At 51.6% G+C, this 27,335-nt stretch overlaps 1 protein-coding gene across 1 annotated transcript; it reads right to left on the bottom strand.

The window, feature by feature from the left end:
• Positions 1 to 254: 254 nt before the first annotated feature.
• On the bottom strand, positions 255 to 27,335 carry LOC125720477 (E3 ubiquitin-protein ligase RNF38-like). Its single transcript, XM_048995945.1, has 13 exons — positions 27,150 to 27,335; positions 25,756 to 26,330; positions 10,363 to 10,421; positions 6,611 to 6,789; positions 6,244 to 6,517; positions 5,995 to 6,171; positions 4,628 to 4,795; positions 4,353 to 4,514; positions 3,892 to 3,995; positions 3,545 to 3,629; positions 3,233 to 3,354; positions 3,018 to 3,117; positions 255 to 2,516 (listed from the first exon to the last, which is right to left on the bottom strand). The coding sequence occupies exons 2-13, from the start codon at positions 26,294 to 26,296 to the stop codon at positions 2,454 to 2,456; spliced, it is 2,034 nt and encodes a 677-aa protein (XP_048851902.1). The 5' UTR covers positions 26,297 to 26,330; positions 27,150 to 27,335; the 3' UTR covers positions 255 to 2,453.

Raw genomic sequence — 27,335 nt, 5'->3', positions numbered from 1 at the left:
CATGACCTTTAGCGGGGAAGGCAGCAGAGAACGTTAACGTCAAGCAGGCCGCAGAGCAGCGGAGGGTCGGTGAATACACTGAAAAGCTATTTAAAAGATCCTGTTAAATAAATGCCATCCTGGTGTTCCAAGAGAAGCACTGAGGACCAAATTGCCTCAATGCTAATAAGCGTTTCCACCCCTGACAGTTCAGAACATGCCTATGACCTGCCTCCGAACGCCAGGGAGAGGAAGAGACAGGAAAGAGTCATTCGAAGTGTACATTATACATTTATTGAACCATCCTCTCAAATCCAAAAAATTGGGCACAGGGATTAAAAATAAAAATTCATTGCACTACTTAGTAAAGCATTACTAGTAATAACTCTCATAAAAAATGTACAAATGTTTGTTAAAAAGATTTATATCAAGCCTTCAAATTATTTTGGTTACAGATATAATACATATATGAAACTACAACAGCATGTTAAATGATACAGTCATGTATTTTAAGGGACGAAACCAGAAAAGAAAAATAAGCTGATACTGGTAGCAAATTCTGAAAATATAAATAGTAAAAATGAGGTAACTGCAAGTGTACCAAGCAGGGAAAAAAAATTTCAAAATAAAAACAAAACATACGACAAGGTAACACCCAGGGCACCTAAAGGATCAGTGTCGGGATAGGAATGGTATATTTCCTATTACCACAGTAACCTATGCTGACGTGAGCTCAAAAAGGCGTCCGTAATAAGACACTGCAGGCTGCTATTGGAGATTAGTTTAAACTAAAGACACTGAAGGAGAAGACGGATCCATGGCAGGTGAAAAGGGACTAACGGAATGAAAAATAGGGGAGAGAGAAAAAGTGGGGGGTAGTTAAGGGGTTATGGGTCAGAGTTCCTCAACCCAGTCCTCAGGGACCTACAGATAGTCCACGTTTTTGTTCCCTCCCAGCTCATGCTAAGGAGCAAAAATGTGGACTGTCTTGCAGCAAACTGGCGGACTGTCTGCGGGTAGCAGAGAATCAGGTTCAGAAACGGTGGTCTAAGTTGGAAGCAGAGTTCATTTCATGTCACTCGTGACAAAACGAATAAACAGTTAAACAAACGATTGGGATGTTGGGAACGGCAGACGTTCGGTCTTTCGACAGCAAACGCTTTACCCGTGCTCGAGATGTGGTGTGCTCCAAGTTCGAATCACACTCTGGAGGGCGAGTCACAACAGGCAGGAGCTCACGGTTCAGGCCCGGGGTGTCTGACTGACATTAGAAGGTGAACTTCCCTTTTGCACGGCAAACGTTTGTTGTACGTGTTGACAAGGCTGAGCCTCAACCGTTATGTGCCTCTGTCTAAACATGACCGGAGATACACGATACCAACTCAACCGTGAATGACTTCTTCATGATTCCCGTTTGACTTTGGCAGTGACGAGAGGCGGCGACCATCTTGTTTCCGTGATACTGTGAGCGTCTTACTTGGGACTCCCTCAAACGCATGTGAAAACACAGGCCCCAACTGGGGCGGGTGGGTCACAGCTCCGCAGGACCAAGATCGACAAGGTTTTCCGAGAACTGATCGTCCTCCCCAAGCGGGCATCCAGCACTCTAGCTTAGCCTCAGCTGACGAAATCAAAAAACCACTGTGCAGATGAGAGTCAAAACAGCAGACTCAAAATGACAGGAAACAAAAACTCAAAACTGGGGGAGAGCTTGACAAAAGCTCTCCCGGGTGGACTGGGCCAAGGCAGCGGGACAAAAATGGATTAGAGATCGAAGCAGTGTGGCGGAGACACACGTTCACAGGCTCCCAAGTCCGGCCCAAAGCCTCCATCTTAACGGGAAGCAGGAACCAGTGGACTGCAGTACAATCACCATGTCGCATGTGCCCGCGTCACAAACAAAACATTACACAGTATTCCTGATAACTCTGCGCAGCACGTCACACTACACGGGAACTACAGGGGGTGCTCATCTTGCCGCTGCGTCATGACAAGATAGACGGCTGCTTTCGTTAGGGCTCCGCTCTTCCTTAAAATGCGGGATCACATTCTCCCGTAAGAGTGTACGACGCTCAGGCTATGGAAAGCAGATCGAGAGGCGAACATAGCCACGGGTGCCGGATCGTCAGTGGGCACACAGCAAGACGGCAGAGATCTAGTCCGTAGCAAATGCAAAAATGACCCAAACGCTCAAGATCTGAACACACAGTTTATGCAAAGAAATCTGAAGATTCTCGCTTGGTTAGTTGTCTGCAGGTCAACTGAATATTATATGTGAAAATCAAAAACAAATACACCCTCAGTGCAAAGAAAATCTACCCACTGGACGCTTATGTGTGTAAGTCAGTGGAATTGAGGGGGGGGGGGAACCAGGGGGGTTGTGTCCATGAAGGTTAGGGGTGACGAGGGGTGTGGGAATTTATATACACATGGATGCTGGAGCAGGTTGGTGCTGAGCTTGCTGCTCCTTCTGATCACTCCGAGTCCCTCTGGACCTCAGACGCATCTGCCCGGCAGATGGGACACGTTCTGTTAGCCTGGGGGGACGACAGCACAAGAGCTGGTCAAACGACAGAGAACATCACGTCCTGGTGGCTGTGAAACCACAGCCCTGCACAGCCACACCGACGCACAGTCGTGTGCCACTTCATGACAGTTTCGAATCAGAGTGCACAATGAAACTAAATATTTATCGAACAGGCGGAACCTAAATTCACAAGTAGCTGTGAATTATGCCGACTGTGGCCATGAATTGGTCACCGCTAGTGCTAAGCAGTTTGGACTTTTTGGTTTCCAATAAGTTACACCAACGTCAAAAGACAGAACAGTAGATAGGACCGAGACGGTCTTTCGGCTCAAGGCAAATTCAGATATGTTGCGGGAAACAGATCCAACGTGCTAGAGATGCATCCCAGATCGAGTCGGCCAAAGGACAAAGCAGTTTCACCAGTCAAGAGAGACAGACAGGAAGCGATAACTGCTGGGCAGGCGGTGGCTCTGGGCCCCTTCATCAGGCTCACTCCTGGCACGGCGCTCACCTTGAGCCACTTGTCGACGCACTTGGCGTGGAACTCGTGATTGCAGGGCAGGACACGCAGCAGCTGCCGCGACTCGAAGTCGCACATGCAGACGACGCACCTGCGGGGAGCAACAGTGACTCAGTACCACGGACCCCCGCCCCCTCCCTTCTAGAGCCACCTCGCACTCACCCTTGCAGCCCCCCCAAACAGCCCTGACCCTCCCCCACACTCACAGAGTCTGCTCCGACTGGTGGTTGTTGGGGTTGAAGCGATAGGAGGGCAGCTGTTCGATGTCGGCCTTAGTCAGACCCCGGGGCTTGGCCTCCCCCAGCCGCTCCGCTAGGTTCAGAAGGGCCTGGAGGAGGGGGACAGGACAGCAGCTCCCTGAATGGTGCTTCCCTCCGAAACAGGACAACCGGGGCCTTCGGTGCTGGTCGCGAGTGTAACATCACCAAATTATGTCCATCTGACGGAGACCTCCTTGCCCAAAGTGCTGCTCAGATAAGCATGGGGTGAGGGGCGTGGGAAGGGGGGCAGGAGCCTACCTCGTAGTTCTCCACCTCCCCGTCATCCACATCCAGGTCCAGGCTGATGGTGGGGCCCACGGTGGGCTGCACAGGAAGCATGGACCTGTGCACAGCAGAGAATCCCATGTTACAGGCGGAACAGGGATTAAAGACGACTCCAAACCTTAAAACGGAGCCGGACATTTTTAAAGTATCCAACCCCCAATATTAGAGACGTCGACTGAAACCGATGGGGGAAACGGTCCATCCATCCGTGTCAGGAGGAGGAAAGGCCCCCACCACTAAAGGCGATCAGTCGGTCTTAGCATTAGAGGCTACACCGCGTCACTGTCGGGCTGATGGCGGACAGAGCGCGCGCTACTTACAGGAAGTACGGCAGGAAGCTGGGATGGTACGGCGGGGGCGGTATGGGCTGCTGGGAGCGGAAGCGGCGGCTGGTGATCCGTCGGGGCATGAAGTGGGGGTACGGCTGTGGGGTGGGAGGATTCATTAGTTTGGAGAGACGATGCTTACAGTGAAATGTCACACGGCGGGGAGCGAAATTGGAGTACTGCTCCAAAGCAGCGCCCCCCCCAGGACCCAGTAAACACACAGCAAAACCAGCGCCACCTAGAGGAGAGACCTTCTCACCGTCTCCTTTAGTTCCACTAAGTAAACTATCGGAATGCTCAAAGGAGCCACGATCCCCCAGCCAACGTGGAAAGAGACCCCTAAGGAGATGCCCAGCCTGAACAGAGGAGGGCAGCACTGAGCAAACTGCCGACCATTACTGATTAAGAGTCACCTCCCAGCACAGAGGATTGTGGGTAAGGAGCCAGGGGCTTACCACTCCAAAGAGCTCCTGCGGGAGGGGCTCGTGGGGGAGAAACTGCAACGGGGTGGAGGGAGGCATGGTGCTGGGGAGGGCAGAGTGAGGATAGCTGAAGCCGCCGCCCACCGAGAGATGCTCGCCCAGAAGTTCCACTTCATTCTCGATTCTCTGCAGAGGCTGGGGGGGGATGGCGGAATGCGGTTAGCATCTCGGAACGCCGTCAGGAACGCGGCGGGCTGGTCACCCATACTGAAAAGGAAAGCCACTGAAATAAAACCCCCCCAACTCACCGAGCGTGACTGCTGGGCCTGGAAGGGCACAAACTGCCCAGGCGGGGGCAGGTGGGGCGGGTGGTGAGACAGGTGGGGCGGATGCAGCAGGAAGGGGGGCTCGCTGGACAGGAGAGAGGGGAAGGGGTAGGGAAGTGGGAGGTGCTGGACCGAGCAAGCCTGCAGCATCTGAAAGGGAAATGGAGAGATGCTTTATTTGCTCATGCTGGAGTGCAGGTACACCAGAGTGCTTCTGTTCCAATGTCCCATCGTGCTCTCCCTTGAATCCCTTGATCACTCACACACACACACACACACACACACACACACACACACGACAGAGAAGCTCCCCCGGGAGCACTTCAGAGGGCCTTGCTCAAGTGCCCAGTGTGAATATTCTGCCAAGAATGGGACTCAAACCAGCAGCCTTCTGATCACAGAGGCTTAACCCACTGAGCCTCAGGCCACCCGCCACAGTCTAGGGGTCAGACAGACTGCACAGATGAGCCCCCACACACTCCCAGCACCAGGCTGGGGTCGTGGCCATGGGGGACGGGGGTGGTTCAGACCCGCTACACGTGCCCGTCTCAGAGAGCTTTAAGTAGGCTGTGCGCCTCCTGGTCTCCATCCCAGTCCATTTCCCTGGTGTGACCAGCCCAATTAGCAGCAAAATCTGGACCGTTTGTTCCAAATCCTTCCTTGTAAAACAGAGCTTTTCTGACTGACACACTATCAAATATCAACGGTGCTCGACGGGCGTTTTTTTGGGTGGAAGTATGTAAAAAAAAAAAAAAAAGCAGGATGTTGAAGGGGAACCAGAGGAGAGCGAGACACCTTTGGTGTGGATCACGAGGTGTGAGGAGGTCACTAAAGATGCCGCCCTGTCAGACGAGCGCGAGCGCGGTGAGTCGTGTGGCACCCGGCACGATCGCGGCTACATTTTTAAACTCGCGCCAGAAAAGTACACAAATAGTCCTTGGTTTTATTTCACCGCTCGCAGAGCCCGGGGAGACGCGCATCTCAGAGTATTCAGCTGAAAGTTTCCCGTAAAAACGTGTTAAAAGGTCAGCTGCTAGTTAAATATGACTTTTAGCATTGATTTAACATTTATTAACAGCCAACTTAAATGTCTACTTATTTAAATGATCCCTGGAGGTTGATCTCTCTGCGCTGACTGACTGCACAGGCATCAGGGATGAACCTGCGGCTTAAATCGCGAAACAGATCCTCTCTTTGTCCAGTTCCTGAACTCATTTCCCACTCATACCACCCACACGCCCTGTTTTTCCAGCATGCTGGCCGACAGCGCGGCAGGAACCACCAGGGGGCGGCAGAGTCCAATGAGATGGCTGGCTCGGAGGCCAAGACGGGGGCGGCGTGTAACTCACGGGCGGGGGGACGCTGCAGACAGGGTAGTGCTGGCCGCTGAAGACCACAGAGCCACAGGCAACCTGTTGCTGGGAGGAGCATGTGGGGAGGTGCTGCCCATTGCAGAGGGGAGAGGGGAGGCCGTGGTGGGGCACGGGAGACACGGTGTAGGAGACCGGCACTGTGCCCTGCTGCAGCTGCGGAGGGGAGGCGGAGTCAGTAATCCAACATGGAGTTCCGCTAACATGCGATCAGTCGACGGGCCCTACCTGCTCGTGCAGGTCGACCACCACGGCGCTCTGCTGCTGGGGGTGGGCAGCTGGGTGCAGCAGGCGCGGTGACAGTGTGGGCGGGTGGAATGCCCGCGGCTCCTCCATGCCCGCCGGCGCCCCCGGCTGGCCATACGTGTAGCTCTGGTGGGGGGCAGGCGGGTGGTGCGGGTGCCGGTAATTCTCGTCCTGGCCGCCCCCCGCAGTGGCATGGTAGGGGGGGTGGTGGCGGGAGAGGCGCTCACGGCGGCCGCGCTGGCGTCTGGCTGGGGGGCTGGCAGGGGTGGGAGGCGGAAAGGGGAAGTCAGTCAGGCCGTGGGCAGCGGCGGCGGCATAATCAGCAATCAGCTGCACCGGGAACACTCACCTGCGGCGGCAGCGCTCGGGGGGGTAGTGCGGATGCGGGTGGGGGTAGGGGAGCGCACGCCGGCTGGGGGGCAGCTCCCAGGGCCGCATGGGCGGCGGTGTAGTGGGCGGGGCCGATGTGCGCTCCAGCACCGACTGCTGTGATAGCCGCTGCCGCTTGGGGCTTGGGCTATCTTCACTCTGTGGGGGGGGCATAAAACATGGCCGTGAGCAGGCAGGGCTGCAGTAAAGGGCGTGAGAGAGCAAAGGCTCCAGCAGCCATAGCAGTAAGGCCCCCCCATGGGGCCAAGGGGTGGGGTTCAGCCCAAGGCTCATACTTCTCATTCAGACAGAGCCAGCTGCTTATGAGGGCATAAACACACACACACACACACACACACACACACACACACACACACACACACACACGTGAGCTGTTACGCAGCCGGCTGAATCGCTTGCCCGGGGTGAAAGTGTATAGTCAGACGCTTGGCTGTACAGTCACAGCAACATCGGCCCTGAGTCACACAGGCTGTGCAGACGCTTAGTCACACGGGGAGGGGCCCAGTACAGGGCGGCTCAGGGCGCGGACACAGCCGCCGCAGACCGTGAGGCGCAGCAGAGACGCCAAACCCCGAACCGCGTCCACAGCGGGGCATGGGGGGTTGGCCATCCCAATACACCTTCCGGCCAGAAAAACTCACACGCCCCGCAGACCGCACCCCCTTATCCAAATTATTCCTTCAGCTGGCTGCACAGCCTCCCCCAGGCGCAGAGATGCGCTTGCTCTGATCACAGGAATCGACTGGCTGCCCCCTCCCCCACCAGCTCGCGGCACATGGAGACAGGCGTAGCCCATTAGCATGAAACATTGATGCGGCCGCATGGCTGCGGAGGAAGGGCTGCCGACACACACACAGACACACACAGACACACACACAGAGCCAGGAACCGCATCGAGCAAAGGGCACCAAAGCATTATCATCAAGCTTGTTCCACAAAGGCATCTCCAGTGCCTCAGAGAGGGGCTTCACCCAGCCGGCTGTATGGCATCACACCGAAAACTCGAGCAGGGGCCAAACCCCCGCCGGCCAATCGAGGCGGGAGATCCTCTGCAGACGTCACACCCAGCGTGCAGGCTAAATAGGCAGCGAGTCACAAACACACGACCATCCGCCAACTCGGGGATGGGTCACCGCTCTGCCTCATAGCGCCACCTACTGGATGGTTATGACTTGCACTGCCGCTGTCGATTGAGAAGAGCAGCGGTCCCGCTCTCTTCCTGAGGATCACCAAACCAATGTGCAGTAAATCACTTTATGATTTACCTATGAGAAAGTCTGTACCGCGTGGCACTCAGGGGCTGCGCTGATGAAAGTGGCCGTACAGACGGGCCGAGCCCAAGGAGGTGCTGCTGTGGTCTCAGAGAGAAGCGATCTGCCACCAGGGGTTACAAGCTCTTTCGGGCTCAATTAGCACGTGGACAGCGTCCCGGCCGGGGAAAGCAGGCAGGGCGGGGTTGGGCAGCCCGGTCACCCTCTGCCAGGATAACGACTGGGGGCCACGCCGTTCAATTAGCGTTTCCTGAGACAAAAGCGTTTGCTGGACGACAACAAAGGAAATTGGGGGTTGGGGGTTTAATATTTCACGAAAAATATGACTGAGCAAACTGCTTGAAATTTGAGACCGCGGCCCAAAAGCAACTGTCTGTCAGCCTGCTGTGCTGCTGCCCAAAGGGGGCTGGTCCATCCCACAGCGCAGAACCAGCTGGGTGGCTTGTCAGTGTCCAATGGGACGCTAATCCCAGAGGACCTCCTCTGAATGTCGGGGGTACACACATAGGGAGGGGGGACTGTGTTCGAAGACCCGCGAGGACCAAGAACACGTGTGTGTGTATTACATTGCCACACTAGATACCAGACAGAAGTATGGAACTATTGCTATCGCTGTCAGCTTAATTCACAAATAGGCCTGTTTATTTCAAAGACATTCAAGCTGTCATGTTTTACAGGATGAATTTGGTATTGATACAGAGGCAGTCAAAAAGAAAATTTCAATATTGATTCAACTCCACCGCAACAGTATGACTTCTCGCAAGTAAAACACATAGGTGAGAACACAAAAAAAATGACATGAACGAGTCGAGACAGTCCTGCTCGCACTGCTCCTGAGCACCTGGGGTGTAGGAGCATCGTGGCAGAAGGGTTGTGCAAAGAATCTAATATTTGAATGCGAGAATATTCAATAGTTGCAGCCCTAGAAGCAAGGATCAGTAAAGGTTATTTAAAGGCTATGCATTTCAGCTTCTCTTTTACAATTAAAGAACAGATTATATATTATAAAGTTATATATTACGACGTCTCGGAGATGCTTCTGTTTGAAGATCTCAAACAATTTACTGGAGAGAGCGATGGGAATCCAGTAAGGGTGGAGTATCTGCACCGGCCAGATTTCACCCAGATCAGCCGTATCCCAGCATGCTGTAATCGCATGCGCCCAGGCCCCTGATCCTAAGCTCAGTCCCTGCGGCCATCACCTCCCCGTGGCTGCAGGAGCATTTGATGCATTACCGGTCTGCTTGGGGAGCAGGGCCCGCGTGCCTGGGCCACTCCCTTCCCCCGGGCCTCTGGGAGCCCCTCGCCATGGGGCCCGTCTATCACGCCAATCACCGAGAGCCCCGAGGCTGGAGGCGAGGTCATCGTGGCTGCACGCCCACCCTCCCCCCGGTCCCCATCCGCATTCCTTCCCTCCCCCTTCAATGAATTCAATCAATACAGAGGGGTTTGCAACCCCCTCCCTGCCAATTCTCCAGGCCCCTCTGCAGCCAATGGAAACACAAGAGAATCGACCACCCCACCCACGGGCTTCCTGGCCGTAAACAAGGTTCTGGGAGCAGTGATGAAATCCTCCTTTTGTTTTATAAAAGGGGAGAGCACGGTCCCCTGATCTCCCCCCCGCCTTTGCCGTCCAAACAGCTGCCTTCGCACAGCATTCGCTCGCTCTCAGCTGCACGGTTTGAGCGTGTGAGACGCCACATGAGTCACGGAACGAGACGCCCGTCGCGTGGGTCATCGCGAGGCACCCCGCTCCCTCCGAACTCCGGCAAGGAGAAGAATTCCACACCGATGATTCATATTGATCAGCGGTAAGAAAGGGAAAAAACTTTCAAAAAGTTACGTGTGAATTCAAATGAACACATTTCCATTTGTCGGAATCCTGCCTGATAGGGACACAGCACTGCGAGACAGAACGTTCTAGATGGGGGTGGGGGGTGGTGCAGCCGCAGGTAACCGGCTACATTCTCCAGCACACGTCACCTGAACTCAGCCGCATTCAAAAGTGCCTACAGCCGACGGCAGGTCTTCAGCCAAGCGGCAGCTCACACTTCGGACTATCAAGGGGACGGTCACCTTACCCACGGCATGCTGGAGTAAAGAATGTTTAACCGACATCACCCACAGCCACCGAAGGCAGCCTTTATTCGGTCTGGTTATCGTCTAACAGCATTTATTAAGATGAGAACATCCTCACAAGAATGTTCACGAACTCGGCTTCAAATGTACATTTACAGATCGATCCTCATGCTTGTGAAATTCTACGCAAAACCTAAACGTTGGCCAATCTGAAGCTTGAAATTCAGTTCCAGTCATTGCCAGCTGAGAAACTTCCACCATTATAGTGAGCTATAAAAGATTTAAAAAATACTGTAAATAAAACACACAGAATAAGAAATGGAGAGTATTTAAACAGCACCTGCAGGAGCTGAAACCTTACCTTATCGCTCTCCTCGCTGTAGGCATGGTCAGGATGGCAGTGCACAGCCGCTACGCCCCCTGCAGGACAGACAACAATTATGACTTCATGTTGCTTCTGCGCCTACTGCCTGAGTGTGATGCAAGACACGTACAGGCTAATAGGGCTACAGGCTCCTTAAGACACGGCCACGCAGAATGGAGGCGAGGTCGGTGCATGTAGCGGGCCGGCCCATTACCACACTCAAGGTCACCCGCTTCCCACGACGCAACAAAAACGGGAAGGCAGACACCCCCCCCCCCCCCCCCGAGGATGCAGACACACGGCCGGACACAGCTAGGCTTCGAAACGCCGCAGCTCGCAATCTCCGCATTATAGAATCCAGAGTCAGACGAACGTCTGCCTATAGTAGTGGGTGAGAGCTTTAGAATGTCAGAATTTCAGGCGTATGAATAACCGTTCGCACTTAAATGAGGAAAAAAAAAACATGTAAGCAGCTGGACAAAAACTTCACTGCGAGGAGTATTCTTTAAAGTTAACATCCAGCTTTGTTTAAATAACTTCAAGCTGCTTCGGTATTTCATTCCATTACAAAATTACCTAAAGCGGCAGTTTTTCCCTTTACAGTTAAATGTCTTCCTGCATTTTACAGGCTATTTGCTCGACTACAACGGCAGATCCCACCCACAACCTGCGAAGCTGCAAAGACGCTCTAACCACTAACATCACCGCCTGCCCACATACCTCACCAGCCTTAAAGTCCACACGCAACTCCGGGTGTCGCGGCTACCAATTCATTTATTAACAGTCAGCTGGAAGCGTGCTTAGGTTATTGTAAAAAGCAGGAGCCGGAATGCTAAATGACACAATATTCAATAATGACTTCAGATGCTTGTCTGGCGATGGGCTGCGCCCCAGCTGGGCGAGATCAGCTGTCTGTAGCGGGCAGCTCAGAGATGGCAAGCTGGCTCTCATAACCCCAGCCAGACCCGGCAGCCCCGCCCCCCATACCCCAGCAAAGCACGCCATTAGGCTGAACGAGCAGAGCACGCTGGTCTCCGTGTCTCCATGGTCCCTCAGAGGCGAGGGAGCAGAGAGGGGACGACACCGCATCCGATTGCCATCCTGGTGTGGGCTGGATATGGAAACGCTGGGTTTTGTGTTAGGACAGGGAACCCCCCCCCCCCCCCAGTGAGGGGAGAAAATAAATAAATAAATTTCAGGAATCATGCATTTGTAAATGTGTTAACAAGAAATGTCTCCTTACTAACCAATGAAAAAAGCCACACTCTTTAGGCCCAAGAGCACTTGTCCTTTTTTAATATTGCAATAACAGATCTCCCATAGCGGTGTGATAACCACCCTATGTAATTATAATGGATGCTCTAATCATCACCCTAAATAGAACTATTTATTTCAACGGCCGTGGAGGCTCTTGTCGAGTTTCAGAGAATAGGTTGGGGCCGAGTGCGTGCTCATCCCATCCTGCTTCTCCTGAGGCGGAGGCTGCCCCCACAGACACATGGACATCCCTAAGCGCACGGAGGGGGTGACTGACCCATGCAGCTCATCATTTCAAGCACCACCCCCCGCGCTGTCAGAACAGAGAAGCTAGCTTGTTGGGTTACCATTCAGACTCATCACTGTGCCTGAGCTCAGATTCGGCCCGATAGATTTATGCAATTTCTTCCCAGCACAGGAAGGGGGAGGGGGGGCACAGAATTGAACACAGAAAAAATTGGAGCAAATGCATGAGGGGGGGCAGGCCGAGACAGCAGCAAATGATAGAGCAACCTTAATGAACGAGCCCTTTTCTGAGGGTCTACTCAAGACCCGCCCCATCAAACACTTTACAAGAGACCTTCATAAAGAAACCAACAACTCCACTCATTTCCACCATCCTGCTCTCTCAATGTAAAAACATTACGGTGAACATCAATACACCGATCATCCGTAACATTCAAACGCGTCTGCTAAATACCGTGCGGGTCCGCTTCACACCACCAAAACAGATCTATACTCCACAAACCATCTGACACCTTCAGGGGTTATCTGGCACCAAAATGTTACCAGCAGACCCTTTAAGTTCTGCCCGTCGCAAGGTGGGACCTCCATGGATTAAACTTGTTCATCCAGCACATCCCACACATGCTCGACTGGAATTTGGAGGCCAAGTCAACACCTTGAACTCTTTCTCATGTTCAGGGCACATTATCTTGTTGAAAGAGGTTACTGCCGTCGGGGAATTCCTTTGCCATGAAGGGGTGTACTTGGTCTGCAACAATGTTTAGGTAGGTGGTTCTTGTCAAGCATGAATTCCAAGACCTAAAGGTTTCCCCAAGACATCGCCCAGAGCATCACGCTGCCTCCGCCAACTTGCCTTCTTCCCATAGTGAATCCTAGTGCCATCTCTTCCCCAGGTAAATGATGCACACATCCCCAGCTGTCCAGATGATGTAACAGAAACCGTGACTCAGACAAGGCCACCTTCTTCAATGGTGCCGATCCGACGCTCGTGCGCCCATTGCAGGCGTTTTTGGGGGTGGACTGGCGTCAGCATGGACACTGACCAGTCGGCGGCCCCATATGCTGCAAGCTGCAATGCACTGCGTTCTGACACCTTTCTATCATAGCCAGCATGAACTTTTTCCAACAATGTGTCATATAGTGAGTCTCCTGTAGGATCAGACCGGACAGGCTACTCTTCACTCCCAACGTTCATCAATGAGCCTTAGGCATTCACCAGTTGGCCTTCCTTGGACCACTTTAGGTAAGTAGTGACCACTGTATACTGGGAACACACCACAAGACCTGCCATTTTGGAGATGCTGTGACCCAGTCATCAAACCATCAGTTTGGCCCTTGTCAAAATCACACAGATCCTCACGCCTGCACATTCTTCCTGCTTCCAACACGACTTCAAGAACTGACGGTTTACTTGCCTAATACATGGTGGCACCCTAGACAGGTGACATTGTAATGAGATCATATTCACATTCACTTCACCTGTCAGTGGTTTCAATGTTATAGCTGATCAGGGTATAGCAGGAGAATCGGGAGCGGTTGCAAAAACCAACCAACTCCGGCACACTGCTCCTATAAAACCGACGACCTCAAAGGCCACCAAAGGCTTGGGCACAAACTCAAACTCCTCTGTAACAGCTACACACTGTATGAACTTGTATAAGCTGCTTCAGAACTAAAACAGCAGACCACAGGTCGACCAGGCCGGCCAGAAGTCTGCGCGACAAAATTGGGAGTTCTCTGTTCGAACGTAGCCGAAACAAAGCTTCAGCACCTGCATTATAAACTGTCCCCATTGTTTGAGATTGCATAGATCCATAAGGTACAGAATTATTTTTTTAAACAGCAAGCAACTTGCCATTCATGGTACTCTATGAATGTAATAGCGTGTAACAATACAAATTCAGGTTTAGTTTTGGCCCCCAGCATTACTTGTTTTTTTACCGCTACTATTCCTGCTGCTACACTTTACACATCAGCTTTCTGACGGCTACCCTTCAATGATGCAATTAACATTTTCAGTCAAACGTCTGAATCTGCTCCATGTTTTTCCACGCGCCGTGGAAAAACCATGGGGCCCCACGTGACTCGCCACTTCCCCTCGGCAGATACAGAACATCTGCGGAGCAGCAGCTTATTAGCTCAGGACTGTCAGCCTCCGTTAACGCTGATTAGGTGCTGGTCTCACGTAGCTTCCCATTTCCCCGATGCCGAGTCGGCGGCGGCACGTGGCGAAAATGTGCGCCGCTTCTCTCCAGCTCCGCTCCTCGAAAACCGACTCAAACTCAACAGCAGAACAGCACCAGCTTCACTAAGATAATGACATAGATTGTTGCTACCATAAAATAGAACTGCAGACTTAAGGTTTATAAAACGAGAGCTGAGCCGTTTAATCCTGGATTAAGGCAGCTCCCGTCGACAACACCGGCGTCTTGTGCATCTGCCTTCAGATGTTTCTCCTTGTCGGAACATCACAGATGGGTCACGCTTGGAGTAATGCGCTTTAAAGAGCATCCGAATGCCTTCTCCATGCTGAACCCCACTCAAAGTCAAGACACAGATGGGTACAAATAAAAAACAAACCCACTAAACTTTTCCCCCACTAGGTTGCCATGATGGGTAATTTCTCCCCCACGTCTCTCATCGCGATCGAGACATCAAGCGACAGACGGGACAAAGCCATGCGGTCTGACGGACAGCGCCCATAAAAAAGCGGCCCGTTGCTATGCACGCCACGTCCATTTATACACAGATACAGACACGATAAGAGCATAAAGGCTGACTAAAGCAGGCTGCCGCTTGCCATCTGGTCCACACGCGCGGCCTGCTCAGAGACCCGCAGAACCAAAGCGGGATCGGCACGAGGGACACGCTTCTTCATTTGAGGGACGCGCCGGAACCGGCAGCTGCCTGACATCCCCGTGGCGACATTCGCTTCATGCGCGATGCGAATGCGGCTTCCCCCTTTCAGCGATAGTGGCGCCTCCGCTTCTCTCACTACCTATTTAATTTAAAACCGTTTTATCAGGCCCGCATTTGATAAGCTGAACAGCGATACAAGGTTCGGGGGCGGAGGGAAGGGGAAGGCGGCACAAGAGCAAGCAGACACACAACATGCGCGGCTGTTTAGAAACCACGCTGCCCCACCAAGGTTGGCCTGCGTGAGGGTTAAAAACTCAGGTGCAGCACCCCGAGACGACACGAATTCACGAAGATGCAGGAATGCACACCGACAGGAGTGCATGCATCTACTGCGACATGGAAGAGGTGTGCAAAAATGGGGCCGCCCAACATTTAAAAAACATGCAATTTCCGGACTGTACAGCTCAGAGAACGGGGTGCGAGTGAGGGAGCCGTCCCAAATCGCTCAATTCTCCCCACCCCCTCGGGTACCGGAGGTCCAGGGAAAAACAGCGAAGGGGGGTGGGAGGAGTGAGTCAGCGCAAGGCAGCGGCGACAGTCATATCTGCGGGGCGGCGATCTGTCGTGAGACCAACCACCGGACACTATGGTCAAGACGTACTACGTCCCTGCGAGCAGATCACCTCGGACATGACTGCATATTTCGTTGGGGTTCACTAAACGCAAAAGTGGCCGACCACATACACAGTCTCACTAAAACAGCGGACCAGCCCCCAACACCACGTGGCCAAGGGCCGTGCAATCACACCCCTCCTTTCCCTGATCAGCCTGTCATGAGGGGAAGGGAGTCGAGGGAGAGAGAAAAGGGGGGGGGGGGGGGGGGGGGGGGAGCAGGGCCAGGCTGGGGACCAGAGAGGAAAATTAACCTTTTATAGCGAGACTGTTGTTCAAAGCCTTTTGTTTTAAAACTGGAGCAAAAATGTATGTGCAAGACACATGAGTACAGAACGCTCAGCGCCACCCCCATCCTATCAGCGGCCGACCCCCCACCCGGGCATGCAACCTTGCCCTTAATGCATGGAGGTGGTCTCTACGTTGGTCTTGGTGCCCATGGGGGGCGGGATCTCACATCCAGTGTCTCATTTAACATGCACAAATTAACTCTGTGTGTCAGAGCAGAGCACAGGCGGGGGGTTAGGGTGCTGATTAATGTGTTTCAGACGCAGGAACCTAGGGGGAAATCACTCAAGTGGACACACCCAGTAGCATGGAGACCTGATGCCTATCTATCCTGCATAAACCAAAAAAAATTATATATATATTTTTTTTCCTCCTCATTCACGGCAGCCCTCAATGTTCTGAGAATGCAGTCACCCCCATTATAAGACACAGCCCGGGTACAGGGGTATTTATTATACGGTTGTGCTAATGGGGTAGCGGAGGGTGGGGAGTGGTGCCGGGTTGCCACAGGGGGTGGGGGGCGATAGGCTGCCGTGTGTCTCGGCACCAGGCAGAGCTGGGGGGGGGGGACTCCGTGGCTCGTATTGATTTTCTGGGAGCTGTGAGCACATCAGCTATTTCTATCCATTTCCTCTCCAGCCAGCCCACCCCCAGCTCACCCCCACACCCCTCACGCTCCCCCCGCATTCTACCACATCTGTCATGTCGTCCCTGCCGCCCCGCTGCCCGCAGAACACTCCCCGCCCCCCACCGTACGGAGCCACGGTAACCGGGACAACGGGGCCAGCTGGGCCCCAGGGATGGTGCCTGGGTGCGGAGGAAGGAAGTGACGAAGCGACCGTTTCCTGTGGGCAGGGTGCTGCCCCGTCTCCGGCCGAGCATGGAACAGTTGTTCACCTTGAAGGGGGAGAGCAGAAAAGGAGGTGGTGGAGGTCACCATTTGCCCTTTGTGGAGCCGGGGGGGGGAGAGGGATCATTGGGTCCCCAGGGGTCATTGGGGGTCGCACGTACTTCAGCAGTGTGCTCGAAGCAGCAAGCACAAAAGCTGCTGTTGTTAGGAACAGCTGGCCAGCGCTGCACACGGCCATGGAGCCTGTGTCCGGGAGGCGGGGGTGGGGCGGCCTTCACAGGCCACCCAGAGGCTAAACATACAGCTCCGCTCCACTCAAGCAGAAAAACACTAACCCCGCAGTTCCCAAAAACACAGACCACCACAGCCCCCCTGCCTCCCAGCAACTTCCATCATGGAACAAGAAGGTCAGAACTCGCTCACTCCCCCGCTTTTACTGCACTTTGGTATGGACCACGGGAGGGGAAAAGGCCACAAACTTTCGGTGCTGCCTCAGCGAGCTCTAGAAACACATCTGCCCTGTCCGGCTCCAGCCGTGTTCTCGCACGCGCAAGCGCCGTCCCATTTACGCCGGTGAGGAGCATCACCTGTGGCCATTTGGCAAGCTGGGTTTAAACTTTCGCCGGCAGTGTCGAATTCTTGATGTTGAATCGTGCAAGGATTGGATGAACAAGGCCAAGGATGGACGTGACATAAATACATTCAATGACGCTGAACTACTTTTAGACAAATGCGAAGGCACAAAGTAATCCTCAGCTTCCTTACAAAGCCACGACAAAGATACTGCATGAAAATACAGCGGGACGTCTGTGGTCTAAAGGGCTTTATCCAAAAGATTTACCAGCTGAAATAGGTCTGGACCTTGAGATAATCCTGTCTAGCTCGAGGTCCCCAAAGAACATCCCAGATTTCTCCACATATTCACAAGCTTTTTTTCCTCCCTCTGTAGGACAACTCTGTGGAGACCCAAGCCACTGCCCACAAAGTGCCCCTTCCTCCCAGTTAAGCTCTCACACACACACACACACACACACACACACACACACACACACACACACACACACACACACACACACACACCTTAACAGCATCGCCACTGGATTCAACGCTTAAACATGTCCCAGCAGCTTATGGTGCTTTTCCACTACCACCAAGAACCAGGCTGTACCCAACCCACACTGCGAACTGGCGATTTTCCACTGCAAAGTATGTGACCCGTACCTGACCTATACCGACATGGCACTGCGAGCATGACCACACACAGCTGGAATAATCACCGCCATCCGATTGGTCAAAATTCAAGGAGATGCCAGTCTCCTGCACAGGGATTATCTGAAGGAAAATGCGTATACTCTATATATTATTCGTCATCAGTAGTGTCACACATAACGACGCATTCCCAAAACCTCAGAACTTGAACATCTCCAACCTCCTACTTAAAGTACTATAGAACAGCTGAACGGAATAGATTCACAACGCAAATTTACACAAGTGAATGCTAATTCCACTAGTGCTTGATACTTGCATAACACAGCAGTTCTCAGACGTGCCAGCAAAGATTAGCACACAGTGGGGAAAAAAAATAACTGCACATAGTAAATCATGATGTACACTGTGGGGACCGTATACATGAACCAGCATATATAGAGTTTGTGAGTGATGCTCTCCAAACCCTTTAACAAGCCTTATGCAGTGGAAAACCGAAGCGAGCTGGAACCATGCTGTACTCGTGGCACAGCACAGGTGCAAGTCCGTTCCATCATTAACACCCTTAGAGTTAACCTGGAACACCATACAATTGAGAGGCCCTGCTCATGAACAACCCATCAGTGGTCCTGAACCCAGGTCCAAGCAGAACCCCCCCCCCCCCACGAGCATCCAGGCTTTCCAGCCCTCCAACTGCTAAATTCAAATACAGAGTCAGACAGAAGCATTAGTTCAATTACCATAATAATTAGCTTCAAGTAGCTACGTTCTGCAGTGGATTCAAACTACACACCCTGTCGCTAGCCCAGACTGTCGCAGAGAAGCCATGTGGTCCTACACAAATCACCCAGAATTATCCATTCCCACAAGATGGATTCATCCATTAATTAATTAGCCAACGCTGGCATTTGCTTAAGATCACCAAAGGGTTAGCACTCAGATCTTGGACAAAACCTACAAATGTGGATTTTATTTGCACAAAACAAAAACCACCACAACTAACGTTACACGGGTGTTTGCAATCATATTTGGAACTGCAAGTGTGCCTTGGACTCACCCTGCACTGCCAGTGACGAAGAGATGCTAATACACCGGTCTGCATCTTTCACTTTGAGAAATTAGGAAGAACATTTTGCAGATGGGGGGGAAACTGAAATCACAGCTCGCTAGGATGCTTCATCACAAAAGGCTGCAGTTTCGTCCCTTTCGCATGACATCACATCATTACATCGCTTGCATTGTGCCACAAAGCAAAGAGCTGAGCTTATAGGACTGTGATTTTACGTGTTTTCCACAGCAAATCAAATGATATGGTATAGAAAGAAAATGGCAAGTTCTGTTCTGGTGGCTAAACTGACAAGTTAACTTTAGCACAGTAGACGGTCCATTAACATGACGATTAATGAAAGAACGCAACACCCAGTAGCAGGAAAGACGTCAGAAAATCCTTCTCCGACATTTAATATGAGGAGGTGCAAAACCTTTGGAGATGTGACCACTGGGCGCTGGGCAGCCTGCCTTGGCTGAAGAACGTTCAGAAAGCCACACAGGACACATACAACCTGGTCCCGCCGGGCTCCGAGGGAACACCCGCGTACGCTCGCTCTCTCACATGTGAACACGCCCCGCCCCGCCCTGCCGCCAGGTGCTCTCTTCCAAAAGCGTCGCCAAAGCCGAGCGGATGAGCTAACAGACGGGGGGGGGGGTGGCGGGGGGAGGGAGAAAGAAATAGGTCGGCAACTAAATATGCTGAACCCTGAAAGTAACAAAGAATGAAAGGGGGAGGGAGCACAGTGGATGGACTGAGGAAGAGAAGACCTCAGAGGGGAGAGGAGCCGACGGCCAGACTGGCTGGCTCTCATGGCCGCCCAGTCAAGCTCCTCTCTCACCAGAGCACAAACACAGCTAACAGAGGGTCGGCAGGAACTTCAGAGGTCTGGGCCCCCTTCCTCCCACCCACGTTTCCTCTCTCCTTTTCGTCCCCATCCAGTTCCTTTTCCCCCTTGTTCCATCCTCTCCCCCCCCTGCCTCGAGGCAAACACATTTCATTCTGCTCGCCAAGCCCTCTCCTCTATTTCTCCCTCCCCGAGCCACAACCTCTGCCTCCATAAACATGCTGCCGCACATGCAGGGCCGTGCAGCGCCTCGCGGAGGTGGTTACCGCGATAAACACCCTGCCCCCACCTCAGCGGCATTCAAAACAGCGGGTTTTCCCCGTTCGTTTCAACCGGTTTCATTTCACCCCTGCAGACCAACGTTTCGCCTGCCACCGCCTCGGAGTGTGCGTGGCAGCTGCCGCCTCTTCAAGGCCGAGCCTCTCTGTCTCCGGGTAGCCTCGCCCCCAACTCCTGGGGGCACTGGCCATCACCCAAAACTGGGCTTATCCTGACTGTTATTCAGACGCATCAAAGGCTGCCCAAGGACAGATGCTCTTCAGACATTATGCCAATTTGCTGCGAATAGGTAGGTGCATGCTGCTCAAGACCGGAAGCAAACAATAGTATGGGTGAAAGACCCCACTCAGGGTATTCATACCCAAGTGCACGCGCTCACTATTGCCCAAGCTCAACTGAATTTCTACTTGACAATGGGTATGAAGGAACAGCTACAGGATTAGTGCATTTTCAGGTCACACTCAGGTGACTCAAACAAATACTAGGGCTTTCGCTCATTTGGAAGCTAAATAAGGACGGGCTTCCATTGAGCTCAGCGGCGCGCGGCCGAATCGAAACATCCCCCGCGAGAAGCCGAGCTCACAGCCACCGGCCGCTCCAGCATCGCTTACTCCTTTCAGGCTGGCCATTCTCCTCAGTCCCTCTCCAAGGACTCTTGTGCCTCCACCTGGACCTTGACCAGAGGAGGGGCAGCGGGGGGGGGGGGGGACGCAAAGGCGAGGCCACACAATACCAAGTGTGGCGCGCCACGCACAGAACACCCCTCCGCCCAGCGGGGGGACCGAACCGCATTGTTCCCAACCCTCTATTAATTGCCCGTTGGTCTTTAAAACCCCTGTCTGGAGAAGCTCCCCCAACAGAGCTAGCACACCAACCATTAACCTGCCTCATCAAATTACATTTTTCTTATGGCTAATAGGTGAAGAATGAAAAGAAAGGAACCTCGCTGTTCCCCAGCCTCTCAAACGTCCAGTAAAGCTCTCAAACCGAATACAGGACGCAGACGTCCACACAAGAGTACAGGTGACAGATGTTAAGGCCAAGACTACAGACCATACATATTTAAACCAGTGCTGTTGGTTTCACATTTACTCCGACAGTAACATGCATCATACCAGAAAAGCTGCTTCACAGCATTCAAATGAGACATTTCTAATTTTACACTTTATTACCATGTAAAATCACTACCATTTGATACTAGCTTAAAAAAAAATAGCACAGGTTCAAGGTTGAATCTGCCCATCATCTAAATGGGTAGAACCAGCATGCCCCAACGAAGTATCACTAACGTTGAAACATAAAACCCTACAGCCAACAGCAGACACCATTGTGACAGAAGCTGCCACGAAAAGGACCAGGAAGTGAGCTTCTGCTTGGACACAAGGCCAAGAAATGCTAATATGAAACTAAAGTGCAAAAAAACCAGGCTGCATGCCAAAAAAATACCCCTCTTCGGTTGACGGATTCCAACCACAGCTGTAAACAGCCCATGTGCGATGCTAACGCGTATTGCCACTCACTGCTTCTGAGGTCTCATGTTTACACTGAGCCACCAAGGCTGACGACGCACGAATGTGAATCAGGTCACTTTAGCACACGGCCGCTGCGTCTAGCCTTTCATGTCCAGGCATGTGGTAGCGGACAGGCTCACCTCCAGATGGCAGCAAAACCAAGAGGCCACCTCCACAAGCATCCATGCCGCCCTGATGCCTTGGCACAGACATCACAAAAATGGTGGCTGCCCCCAAACACCAAAGAATAAACCTCAGAGTGGCCTCAGAATATCTGGATAAAGTAGGTCTGTTTAAAGGATTCTCACTTCAGCTTCAATCTTACAGTGAGAGAAGCTTCCAGGTCAAGAGCCTAAAGCACCTGACAAACACTCCCCCCAATATTAAAATCACCCTGGGACAGCAGTCAGGGTCACACAAATGTGGCTTTTACCACCATCCTGTTCCAAGCCAAGCCTTAATGTATAAAATCGTCTCTACATAAAGTCAGTGCATTTCAAGTGCTGGTCCCCACACCTTCCACCACCAAAGAGCAGACACCATAGTCATTAATCATGTACAGCTCTGAGTGATATTCACTTGGAGCTGTTGCACAAGAACCAGTACCTACAGGCTTCTGATCCATCTTGACTGCACTTCCAGAAATGAGATATATATAAAAAAAAAAAAAAAAAAAAAAAAAAAAAAAACACACACAACACACACACACACACACACATAAACAGCCAACAAGCATGAAATATTCAAAGCCTGCTTACAGTTTATACATGAGCAATGCAAGTTTAAGTCCTAGGAAAAAAGCAGCTACCATGGAAGACCTCCAGCCTGCACGTCCAGGTTAATACCCTGTTGTTAAAATTAGAACAGACCTATCAATTCTTACCTGAAGCACATAAAGCTCACTGTAAAAATAGTGAATTTGCTTTATAGGCAACTCTTTAGGCTGGGGGGGACACCATAAGAAAATTTCAACGTCTTCAATTATATTGTATGGAGCAGAACCGTTCATTGGAGGACACTGGTGCACCTCCTTCTCACCTTTAAAAACAATAAAAACGACAAGAACATAAACCTACAAACCGCAATAAAGCCAGCAGCAAATGTGCCAATGGCCAAAAGGACAAGCCTCCCCCACCGTCCCAAACAGCAGGCCCCTCCTGACATCTCAAGTGCTCAGAATGGGGTCTAATTTTCACACAAGGGTCGCCGGTTCCTCTCCACTCCCCGCTTGCCTCAGCCTGCTGTTCCATGTGTGCTGCCCACCTTTAGTCAGGAACAGTGGAGAAAAGACGTAGTGTGCGCTAATCTTTCAGATACCGCAAAAAAAAAAAAAAAAAAAAAAAAAGACTGACTGGGGTACTTCCCGGGACAACGAACTGAGAGTCCCTAGTAACAATCAAATGACCTCACAGCCAGGCCGAGTGTGCAGCTCTTATATACCAGCAAGCATCTTGGACAGAGATGCGAGAGAGTTGGATAAAGAAACACAGCCGTACAGAACAGCTATCAAAGGTGATGGGCTGGACAAGGGTCAACCATGTTTTATGGACAGGAATCCAGAAGCCATAGCAACTGCATACTCCACGGCAGAGCGAGCCCTCACTAAAATTGAGGTGGCAGTCCCACCTGTCAGGCACTTCCAGACAGGTAATTCCAGTTATCACTTTAAGTCTTTGTTTGCTACTAGTCAATCCCATAAGCTTTCTTAGAATAGTGCGAGTCACTAAGCAAGCACCACCAGAAAAGCATGACTCCACTGTACCTAATTCAACATTGAGGCAGACTACATTTCCTGTACCTGAGAAGTTACCACGGATAACCTTATGAACTTGCCACCACCAGCCAGAAGTATGGACAGTGTTAAACACTTCAGTCTGTCTTCCTGCAGCACGCTTTCACACAGCCACAGTATATTATACACCTCAGAGACTGACAGTTCAGTTGTCTGTTGCAAATCGGGAACACGCGTTTGCGTGTCGGGTGAACAAAACCAGCGTCCTTGTGTGTATTCCGGTGGCGTCTTCACACAGGCCGGTTTTTGTTCAGAATGTCTGATAAGAAAATAAATAGAACTATTCATTACTGAAGAAATGCACAGTAGGAAAACCCAAGGCACATGAAATGAAAACTGCAATTTGACTCCAGTGCAGTAAATGAACAACACGAATTGTGAACACTGCATTTGGATGTACAATTCCTCGCCCCTGTGCTGCTTAATCTTACAGAACGAGATCGTCACGAGCCACAGGACAGCCTGAAAGAGTGCTGGCGTTTCAGAAAATTCAACCACTCTTACCCACTGTTTCACAACCAAATTTCTCTTTTAGAATAGCAGTACCCTATTTAAATTTGACATTTTACACTTTTACTGGAAGACCAAGAATTACACGTTTTACAAAGCAACAAACAATCCCTGAGCTCAGTCAGCATCACCACTGCTAGTCAGCTACCATCTTCCGTCAACTGGACCTAATACCATTTACGCAACACAGTCACAAAATACAAGATCACCCCTGCAAGTGTATACTACTTTGACTCCAAAGAAACTGCTGCCTAACACAATCCCAATTCAAAATCATTATAGAATACATTTCTGAAAGTGTGCATTCTCACACTCATTTAATAGGTAATGCCTATAATTCTTTTGGCAAATGCACACATACTAAATCGGTCCATCTACTTACAAATTCTAAATTGCTCAAATTGGAAACGCAATTCCAACTGTACAGATTGACAGGCTCGGGAAAGTCTTTGGCCAGCACCAGAAGTTAAATCTCAATATTGCATAAGATCACACACAAATATGGAAACAAAAATCCCTATCAATGATCTCTAGAAAGTTGCGTGAAGTCATCAGCATACGCATAAGAAAAGGTAAAAAAAATAAAAATAAAATAAAAAAATAAAAAAAGACGCAATGTCGTTCCAGTTCCTCCACGCGGACGCTACAAAGTACCCAGGACTAATCATTTAGCTTTGAATTAGGAGTGAGGACAGGTGAGAGGGAAGCGACAACCGAGACCCGACAACGATGTGAAAGCTACTGCCAGCTCCCCCGATGTGTGCACTGGAAACCTAACCAGTAATTTCATCTCAACCCGAAATTTCATATAGAAAATCCACTATGCCATGATAAACATCGCATTACATTTTGCTGGGAATTCACGTCAAACAAACGAACGCCAAGAGTCAGAATCATTCACAAGAATCAAAATAAAAAAAGCAACCGATCTCAAACCTTACTTTAGATAATACCTGCTTACTGACAAGCGAATACACATCACTGAGGACCCCTCTCCCCTATAAATGGCAGCTGACCGATTTCCACAACCCCTCATGAAAATAACCGGATACCCACTCGTCGGCAGTCATTAAAAGGCTCAGAGGCGATTTTAGAGAAAGACATTTGCGGATTTACGCCATAGCGCAGCGTGTCGCGCAGTCCGCAGCGCCTCGGGAGATGCCGCCTTTCAGTGCGTACTTTCCACGCAGGTTCCCGTTTAGTCATACAGCCAGTTAGGCACATGCCTCAACTTGGCTCGCCTCTTACACCGATGTGAAACTATTTTCATCTGTTGACAAAACCTACAATTTATGTTCGCATCTTTGACAGATGACTCTTTTCCATTACAGTATATACAGACGCTAAAAAAAAAAAAAATAAAAATCACGGGCAACAGGTATAAGATAGAAATCAAAATACATATCGTGCTCATATGTCCCTAATACTAATAAGATCTTCACGCAACATAACAGCTGATAACTGCTCTAATATGCGGCAAACCAAAAAAGACTGATCTTAAGTGCATCAAAAATAGACCTCACACTCAAAAAGGAGATCTCCAACCCGATCCCACTCAAACAAGTACATTTTACAGCCGGGATGGCGTCCCTGGCTTCAGCAACCGAGGTAGGAAGAGAGGGGAAATGTAACCAAGTAAATATTTTCACGATCCACATCCTTTATAAGGAAGGGTTTCCATGCAGCCTCCTTTCCTTTCTAGAGATGAAACAATCTGTCCACATCCCTTTAGGATTAAAGTGCGGATCAATCGGCTCATAGTTGACAAAACAGCGGGACGCTCATTCCTGTGTCCGCTGTGTTTGCGTTAAGGCTGATAAACGGTTAAGTAAAAGCTAAAAGTTTAACAGCAGCGTACATCCATCCACACAGCAACATCGCCATGCCAACCCGGTCGATTTACCCCCACAATCACCTCAAACAGTAAATGACCTAATGAGCCCTTTAACCCTTTCTCCAGCCCCCATGTGGTCCCGGACAGTCGGCCGGTTTAAGGTGACCGAAGGTGTGAAGGAAGCTGCTCACCTGCACCGGTATTCCGATGAGCCCCGGAGCCGGGGTGTCTCGGCGTGCCGACTGGAAGGCTGCCTCCCGGATTGCGTTGGCTTTCAGTGGGACTCTGCGCTCCGAGCGACACGCAGCCGACGCCGTGCTGCTGCTGTTGTTGCTGTTGCTGGGCACCGCTGAAGCCGCCGGTCGCGTTGGCACCGCCGTGCCCGGCCCCGTTTGCGACGCACTGGTAGAATCCGGACCGCGACCTCGACCGAGTCCTCGGGGGCTCCATGGCCGGGAGGTGGGGGTGGGGAACGGAGGTGGCAAGGGGGGAGGTGGTAGGAGGGGACTGCGACTGAGAGGAAGACCCGGCCGTTAGGGGAAGCCTGCCGTGGCTGAGACTCCCCGCCGCCCTGGCCCCCTCCGCTCCTCCGCGATCACCGCGCTCCTGAGGCCGGACCCCGACGCCTTCACATGCGCTGCTCCGCTTCGGGACGGGCTCGGGGGTGGCGGGCAGCTGGGAGTAAACGCGGGGCTCCTGTGTCGTCGGCTGACCCACGGCAGCGATTGGCATTTCCTTTCGGGGTTTGTCCGCTCCTCTTCCCGCACTTGAGACAGTCCGAGAAAAGGGGATTTAAAAAAATAACAAACGAAACAAAACCAAAGTAGTTAGTTAAACGCAGCTCCCAGCTTTAGTGGAGCTGTACAGAGAAATAAGCCCCCAAAAGAAGCCGACGCCGTACTTTATCCCCTTTTGTTTTGGTGCCTCCCCCTCCTCTCCCAGAAAAAGCCCAGCTGCGCTCGGGCCGAACCCAGTCTCGGTCTCCGCTATGTCGTCTTACTACCGGGACCGACTTCCTCTAAAAGTTTAACTTTATAAACGGTCGCCCTTTTGTATAATTTCGGTATTTTATACGGGGTCCCGGCCAGTGGTAAAATCCAACGCTGCTAGCTGGTTAGCCCCATTACTTCCGTAAAAAAAAGAAGCCCATCCGCGGCTCGGCATCTCGCGTATCCTACTAGGCGACTAGTTACCCTCGGTACTAACTGGCGTGGTATAAAAACAAGCTATATAATTACATAGGTTAGTCACCAGCTGAGGAAAACGCTTGTAATCCGAACCACACGGCGCACAAATGAGATATTAGCGCTTTAGCTATGCCGCACTTAAAGTTTCTAAGCCACTTTCCGTCGTTTTAGACCATTGATTTCACCCACTTTACTCCGTTTCAGTCTAGAAATCCGTCTAAGGGAGGAAAAAAACAGCCTAAAACAAACGTGGCCGATAAGCCGGGGCGTTTAAGGTTTAATGCCGTTTAGCGGACGCACTAGCTGAGTCCTGACTCGTCGCTATCTGGTTAGCAGCTAGCGCTCCGTATACCCAGGGCGAGGAAGCCTGGCAAAGGGTCCGGAGAGAAGTGGCTAACCTTTAAAGCGCATGAAAAGGCAAGAAAGCGAGTTCCGACGAGACTCCCGGGTGTCCCGGGCGGATTCGCGTCGCCTTTCTTCTCGATTTAAATCCCTGGCAGAGACGGGGCGACCCGGCCGTGCGTTGCGCCGCTCGGCGTCTCGCTGAAATGTGACTGAACATCAATGAGGCTTCGCGTCCCCAC

Source organism: Brienomyrus brachyistius, chromosome 25 (assembly GCF_023856365.1).
Source record: "Brienomyrus brachyistius isolate T26 chromosome 25, BBRACH_0.4, whole genome shotgun sequence".
NCBI classification, from domain to species: Eukaryota; Metazoa; Chordata; class Actinopteri; order Osteoglossiformes; family Mormyridae; genus Brienomyrus; species Brienomyrus brachyistius.
The sequence above is the reverse complement of the archived record's forward strand: the minus strand, read 5'-3'. Positions and strand labels throughout refer to the sequence as shown.